This window comes from Triticum aestivum, chromosome 2B (assembly GCF_018294505.1).
Source record: "Triticum aestivum cultivar Chinese Spring chromosome 2B, IWGSC CS RefSeq v2.1, whole genome shotgun sequence".
In the NCBI taxonomy this organism is placed as follows: domain Eukaryota; kingdom Viridiplantae; phylum Streptophyta; class Magnoliopsida; order Poales; family Poaceae; genus Triticum; species Triticum aestivum.
The window spans coordinates 114,233,925-114,242,115 of NC_057798.1; the positions used below are offsets into that span (position 1 = coordinate 114,233,925).

Sequence of the window (8,191 nt, forward strand, 5' to 3'; positions counted from 1 at the left end):
TTAAGTTTTGGCCAAGCTGGGTTGCCTGGCTCCTGTGCTTACCCCTACGTTCCCGATTGTTCGGCTAGGAGGTAAAGGGAGCACCTCTGCGATTGTTACTGCCGGGTCAGCCGGATGTGTACCTCAGACTGGGTGAAGCCGAAAGCTGGCGTTCTTAAGGGAATATTCGGTCGGTGACTTGAAAGATGATTTATTACTTATTTAACTTATCTGCCCCCAGATGCTTTTTCTGCTCTCTTCGCAGTGTGGGCATGCACTTTAGGGCATATGCCTCCCAGGGAAAGGAACCCCTAATGGAACTATTCTCCCTGAAAGATGTTTCTTACTAACCATGTAATATAACATAACTAGTTGGGCACTTGTATGATAAAGCACTAATGACCCCTAGCCTGGTTTCCATGCATGCCCCGGTTTTTTCATAACTGAGAAGGTATTCGGACACACTCCGGACTCTAGGGTCCCGAGGTTGAAGCGAAAAGGTCGGCAAAGACAAACGATCTACAATCCAGCTAGAAGGCATTTACATGTCATTTTAAAATACATCGTCAAATTGACGGATTGTACTCCTCTTCAATCCCGTCTAACAGGCTGTCTAATTTACAGTCCTGTTGGGAATACTTAGCGGCCAACTCTACTTGGCCGTACATTAAGCTCACAGGGATCTCCTTCCCATCGGGCCCCACAGGTCCGACCTCGGCCATGTGGTTCGGATCCGCCTTCTTGTACCATGTCTTCACCATGGCCCAGGCCTCCCTGGCGCCTTGACGGCAGGCCGATATCTTCCACAGACGGAAGTGCTGTCGTGCTCCTGAATCTTCTCGGCAAGCCCTTCAAGGCTTTCGGGTAGGGAGACGGACGGCCATAAGGCCTCGGCGACGCCACTCATCGCTTGCCGAACACGTTCGTGCAGTTGCATCAGCTCGGGGAGTTGGTCACCCGTTGAACTGGGCATTCCCTCCGCAGGGCGACCTATGAGCACACCTAAAGACACATTTCTATCAATCGACTTCCTCGCCAAACTCTTCTTTTCAAAGGAGTTTGCTCAAGCACTTACTACAAATGCCGCGACGAAGCCGCTGATTCTCCTTCACGGAGCCAGACAGCTGGGCCCGAACACCTTTCAGCTCTCCTCCTAGCTGGGTGTGGGCATCTTGGAGCTTGTTCCTCTCCTGCTGCACCTTGATAAGCACCCTCTCGCCGGCCTTCAGCTAGCGCAGTAGCTGTTGCTTGTCCGGATCTAGTCCGGCACCCTCTGCAATATTATTGTCAGATTTACGCACACGCCGCACTTTATTAACTACTTATCTTTTCAAAGTATGTATTACCAGCGGGGGTCTCTATAGCTCCCCCTGTGGCGGCCAGTGCGGGCTCAAGTTGGGCCTTGCACTCTTGAAGCTCCTGGGATAGGTGGGTATTCTTCTCCGTAAGATCCTGCATAACAAATGATCCTTAAATCAGTTATTTTAACTATTTTAAGTCTCGGGGGCTACTGGCATATATAACTATTAAAATTGCTTACCCGTATGTCCTTCACATACTACTCCGTGGCTCTGGTTAAACCATCTTGAGCGGCACGGAGGTGCACGTCTCCCTCATTAAAGGCATTCAACGCCTCCGGGGAGAAACACGCGTCACGAAGAACTGTCTGGCGACGCCTGTGATTCATGGCGCTCTCCACCTCAAACCTGGTGGCGGACAGCCTGTCGGCATCCTCTGTTGGAGGAGCATACGGCTCATGCCTTGTGTTCGCCTCCCCTTCCGGACCACGCGTTGGAGCATGGCTGGCGGAAGCTTGATTGGCAACCTCTCCGGACACTGTCCGGCGAGCGCTCTTTCTCCTGGAAAAGTCATGAGCGTTAATATACCTCCTAGGGATCCTTCCCTTAAAAACAGCAGTGCGCTGTACTGTTGCGGCGACGTTTCAATTCGCGTCGCACTCCTCTTCCGCCTGCTAGGCCGAACTGACTCTTGCTGGTCAGCCGCCGCGGGTTCGGCTTCCCGCCTTAAAGACGCCTCCTGCGATGCACCATCGACATAGGATGGTCAGAAATGAGCATGGATCAAATGATGGTGTCAGGACTCCGGTCGTAGTCACCTGGGAAGCCGGAAATAAACCGGGGTAGTCAGCCGTAATGGCGACTAGAACATTGTCCATGCTAAGTTGGTGGAACACCCCGTCAATCAGCTCCACCTTTATGTCCGGATCCTCTTCGGAGGCCGGATCAAGGGATCGTCCCGGATCCTCGGGCTGTGGAGTCAGGCTTTGTATGCCCTCCACGTCCCGGCGCAGCTCCTGCATCAAAATCACAAAGTAAGACACTTGACTTTGGAAATATGGATCGGATAGATAAACGTCCGCTTACCCAGCTCCGAGGGTTATTCATGGAGAATCCATTCAATGGACTCATGCGGAGGAAGTCCTCCTTCTCCCCCTTGTACAAGCCGGACAGGATCTCTACCAGATCGGCGGCCGATCCCAGCCCTCTACGGCCATGACGGGTGGCGTCATCTTCCCCGTTGAAATCCCACATGGGATGGCCCCTATATTGGAGCGGCTGCACCCCTCGCATAATGCACGTGGCCATGATTCCAATCATGGTCAATCCGGAGTGGGCCAGTAACCTAATCCGGCCCATCAGATAATGGACGCTCCCATCATCTTCCCGTTGAGGGCTCCACGGGCGCCAACTCAGGCGTTTCTTCAAGGGAACATTGCTGAACTCTGGGAGGCCGATCCGAACTGGATCCGGCAGAGGGGCGTCCTCCATGTAGAACCATTCCGAAGGCCAGTTTTCAGACGCCTTCTTCGGGGTACCGGATAGATATCCGGTCCCGGCGATGTGCCATATTTCGGCTCCGCCCACTTGATATATCGACCCATCGTGAGAATGGGGTACGAGGCAAAACAATCTCTTCCACAGCGCAAAATGGGGCTCGATGCCCAAGAACAGCTCGCAAAGAGCTACAAAGCCCGCGATGTGCAGAATGGAGGCAGGTGTAAGGTGGTGAAGCTAGAGTCCGTAGAACTCCAGGAGCCCCCGGAGAAACGGATGTATGGGAAATACGAGTCCCCTTATTAGATAAGGGACGAAGCATACCCGCTCCTTTGGAAGGGTTGGGGACGCTCTCCGCCTGCTTTCCACCCCTGAAGGTGGCCAGTCTGGCTCGAACCAGAACCATGAAGGCTGGGGGAAGATATCCCTCGGTTTGGAGCGTCACTAGCTCGCTGTGTGGAACTGAGCATCTCCCCCAATCTCCTGGCTGAGGGCTGGGAGCGCGAGAGGAGGAGCCGCGTCGACTATTCATGAGGGAATGGATTTTTGTCAGAGGCGCTTCGATGAGTACTTGCGGAAGGAGGATGGTGTGAGTTGGATCTAGATCCTCGCGTCTCTTACAGGCGGCTCGTTCACGCGGCTAGGTGGTAAAATGTAAAAATACCCTAGCTTTTCGCATTCATACAACACGTGGAAGAGGGCCATTATTGGACGTAGAAGCCAAGGAGCGCAACATTTATAAGGAAGCCGGACACTATTCGGCAGGTACATGAAGTTTGAAGGAGAACCCGCCTTGCAACACCGAAGACAATATACGCGCCGGACTCGTCGTCATTGAAGCCTGGTTCGGGGGCTACTGAGGGAGTCCTGGACTAGGGGGTGTCCGGATAGCCGAACTATCATCATCGGCCGGACTTCAAGACTATGAAGATACAAGATTGAAGACTTCGTCCCGTGTCCGGATGGGACTTTCCTTGGCGTGGAAGGCAAGCTTGGCGATACGGATATGTAGATCTCCTACCATTGTAACCGACTCTGTGTAACCCTAGCCCTCTCCGGTGTCTATATAAACCGGATGGTTTAGTCCGTAGAATAACAGCAATCATACCATAGGCTAGCTTATAGGGTTTAGCCTCCTTGATCTCGTGGTAGATCTACTCTTGTAACATCCACATCATCAATATCAATCAAGCAGGACGTAGGGTTTTACCTCCATCAAGAGGGCCCGAACCTGGGTAAAACATCGTGTCCCTTGTCTCCTGTTACCATCCGCCTAGACGCACAGTTCGGGACCCCCTACCCGAGATCCGCCGGTTTTGACACCGACACTCATCATGGTCATAAAATCATATGTTGAAACTATTGTATAAAACATGTACAAATACATCGCCAATAAGCTGTGCCCGGTTGGAAACACGCTACTGCTAGGTGGGTTAGTAGTAGCGCGTGTAATCACACGCTACTGGTAACCATTAGCTGTAGCGTCGTTGCAGTAGCGCTGGCCCCAACGCTACTGCTAGGCAAATAACCAGCGCTACTGCTAGGCTTATCCCTAGTAGTGCAATTGCATGCAGAGAGTAGACTTGCAACTAAGACAAAAAATTATGTTGGTCGTGTTGCATTTATGGGGTGGTCATGTAATTGAGACAAAAAATGGTTGACCCCTAAAGTTGCATCTCGAGGGTGGACCTACAACTAGAACAAAATAATGGGCCAGTCCAAGTTGCGTATCAAGGATCGACTTGCACCTAGGGAAAAAAGAGGCGGGCCCAATTGCATGTCGGGGGTGGACTTGCAACTGGGACAAAAGGGGTCCATGTCCCAGTTGCGTGTCAAGGCTAGGCTTGCAACTGGGACAAAAAATGGGGCTAGACATGATTGTGTATCAAAGGGTGGACTTGCAACTAGGACAAAAAATGAGACATGTCCATTTGCATGTCGGAGATGGACTTGCAACTGGGACAAGATGAGTGGGCCTTCACATTGCGTGTCGAGAGTGGACTTGCAACTAGGACAAAAAATGAGTCGGCCCAGTTGCATGTCGGGGTGGACATGTAACTGAAACAAAAAATGGTTGACCCCTGAAGTTGCATGTCGAGGATGGACTTGCAACTGAAACAACATAATGAGTCATGCCTAGTTGCTTATCAAGAATCGACTTGCACCTAGAAAAAAAAGGCGGATCCAATTGCATATCGGGGATGGACTTGCAAATGGGACAAAAATAGTTCGTTCCCTAGTTGCGTGTCAACGGTGAATCTGTAACTGAGACCAAATAATGGACAACCCCAATTGCATGTCAAGGCTGGACTTGCAACCGATGAAAACATGATTATGAGGATGAGGAGACAAAACAATCACTACATCGTCATTGCCTGCCATTTCTTATAGAAAGAAAAGGACAAAAAAATCACAACAAAAAAGCAAAGATAGTCATAGCGCCGCCAATACACAACATGAGGTCCGCAACCATAAAAAAACACGAACTAGGTGAAAACTCACTAGATACGGCGCATGACCTGCCAGCCCCAAAAAAGGCAACAAACAAATAAAACATTCGGGGGTGCATGAACACATGCCTACCGATACAACAAAAAATATTTAAAATTTACCGATACAAATCTTGCATCGTTTAATTGTGTGGAGAGTCAAATTTGACGTGGCTATTTTCAATCTCGATGTGCTTTTGTAAATATGAAAAAAAACAAAAAAAAATTTAGCCAAGAAATCAAACAAACAAACAAAAGCCCGTAACCTGCAACCCACGGCCCACACTCGGAAACGACACAACGCAGCCCACACGTAAAAAGAGACAACACGGCCGCACTATGGCAAAACAGAAAAACAACTCGTTCGTATGTGCGTGTGAGACTACGTGGGCAAGGGATAAATTGGCACAAATCTTATAGCAATTAGATGTGTGGTGAAGGACTTAGATGTGACATAGTTATTTCTCATATAGATGTGTTTTAGCAAAATTGTAACACTAATCCTACACGATAACTAATTCAGGTACTAGTTGGAAACATATACTGACCTGTAATCTGGTTCTGACGTTGGGCTTACTTCCAACAAAGGCATATATAATCACCAGCCAAACGTTAAAAAAATAGGCCTGTGTTAATACGTACGAGACTCGTATGCGCCTGGCGCGATCGATTCCTGTCCTCCACATAGCAAAACGACAAAGATACGTGAGTAGGAAAAAAACATGGGGTGCCATCGTACTGTTAGTTTGGTCGTGCTCGTGCTCGTGCTGCTGCTCCAGTGGCCGGCGTTGAGCTCTGCGTGGGCGCCGGTGTCGAGGACCATCACCGTGGACAGTGATGGGCGAGGGGATTTCAGGAGCGTTCAGTCGGCGGTGAACCTCGTCCCGAATGGCAACCGCGAGTGGGTCAGGATCCACGTCCGGGCAGGGCGGTACAGGTTCGTCTTCTACATACTAGGTAGTTCGGCATTGCTTCAACATGTGGTAAGTAAGTATGGTTATGATGGTACATGTGGTGCATGCAGGGAGAAGGTGACCATCCCAAAGGAGAAAGGCTACATCTTGCTGGAAGGGGAGGGCCACTCGAGCACCGAGATCTACTTCGATGACCACGCCCACGGCAGCACCGACCGCCTGATGCGCCGCGGCGCCGACGCGATGCAGACGTACGAGACGGCCACCTTTAGTGTCCACGCCAACGACTTCGTTGCCCGGGACATCGCCTTCACCAACACGCACAACAGCGTCAACAAGAGTCGCGTCACCCAAGCGCTCGCGGCGCTGGTCGACGGTGAACGGATCGCCTTCCACCGTTGTGCCTTCAGCGGCTTCGAGGACACGCTCTGCGACAACACCGGCCGGCACTACTTCCGTGAATGCGTCATCAAGGGCGGCGTCGACTTCATCTTCGGCTACGCCCGGTCCATCTACGACGGCTGCACCCTCGTGTCCAACATACCCCGTCGGTACGGCCGCGGCCGTGCCGGGTGGGTGACGGCGCACGCCGGGCAACACGCCGGCGACCCCGGAGGTTTTGTGTTCAAGGGCGGGGAGCTCCGAGGCACCGGGCGCCAGTATCTCGGACGCGCGTGGAACAAGTACGCCACCGTCGTCTACTACCACGTGAACATGTCCAGCGTCGTCGTCCCGCGGGGTTGGGCTCCGTGGCACGCCGGCAACGAGACTAACGACGTCCTGTTTGCTGAGGTTGGGTGCACGGGGCCGGGGTCAGACATGGCTGGGAGAGTGCCGTGGGAGAAGCATCTGACCGAGACGGAGGTGGAGAAGTTTGTGGATATGAGCTTCATCGACGACGGTTGGCTAAGCAAGCAGCCATAGCTCGGGGATCGATCGGATCACGAGTAGCTGGCTGCACACCCATATGGCATAGGAAATAGCAGGATGAGTTGCGAGCTTACACTCATTTTACATTCCGGTCTAGAGAGAGAGAGAGAGGGGCCTGGCCTTCTTGTTCCCTACTAATTCCCCTGTGCAATTAATGGCACAAAAAGTAGCCAAAAAATTGGTACTCTCTCAGTTCCAAATTTACTCAAATGTATTCTAAGTCATATTTCTTTAAATTTGATCAAGATTATAAAAACTATATTAGTATCTTTTTTAGGAGTACATACATATTTTTTGGTAAGGAGTACAAACTATACTTTTTTTGTGCGAGTATACACTTATTTTTTTATCCTAAAGAAATACAGTCCGGCCGTACTATTCCTTCAAATAGTGTTTTTGAATATAGCAAATATTTTGCCTTTTTTGCCCAGAATGCCATGGGTGTCATTTCTTTGTCAAACTTCATATTCGAGTAGAATGGTCAACCATGTATACTACAAAAAAGATTTAGATTTTTTTTAAATCCTAGTATTTGTTTCAAATTTACAATTCATAACAGGTGCATGTGGAACCATGTCCCAAAAATTCCTGTCTGCTGGAGGTACATTAAGACGTATAATCACCTTCCAAACGGTCAGAAAAAGGTTGTATTAATATGGGACTCGTATAGGTGGATCGATTCCTGCCTTCCACATACCAAAGTGACCAAGATATATGTGTACGAGAAATGGAGTGCCACCGTGCTGTTAGTTTGGTCGTGCTCGTGCTGCTGCTCGGGTGGCCGGCGTTGAGCTCTACGATAGCGTAGGATATTATTTTATCTTACCTTCTACTCCAAGATGATCATGTGTGTATATATATATATATATATATATATATATATATATATATATATATATATGTATGAAAAAGCAAAGCTATTGTGTTTCTCTCTAGAGATGGCAATCTGAGCCACATGATTTGCTTGGGATCCGGTCCACTTTCTTTCCCTCTAAATATTTTTCTCATTTTGGGTGTGTGAAACTTATTTCCTCTTTGAGAGAAAGCTGGACCACTTTCACACATGCTTGGACACTAGGCCCAG

At 49.9% G+C, this 8,191-nt stretch overlaps 1 protein-coding gene across 1 annotated transcript; it reads left to right on the forward strand.

The window, feature by feature from the left end:
• Window positions 1-5,910: 5,910 nt before the first annotated feature.
• On the forward strand, window positions 5,911-7,101 carry LOC123040715 (probable pectinesterase 66). The gene is made up of 2 exons (XM_044463487.1): window positions 5,911-6,200; window positions 6,288-7,101. Exons 1-2 carry the CDS (start codon window positions 5,986-5,988, stop codon window positions 7,099-7,101), a joined length of 1,029 nt encoding a protein of 342 aa, XP_044319422.1. The 5' UTR covers window positions 5,911-5,985.
• The last annotated feature ends 1,090 nt before the right edge of the window (window positions 7,102-8,191 follow it).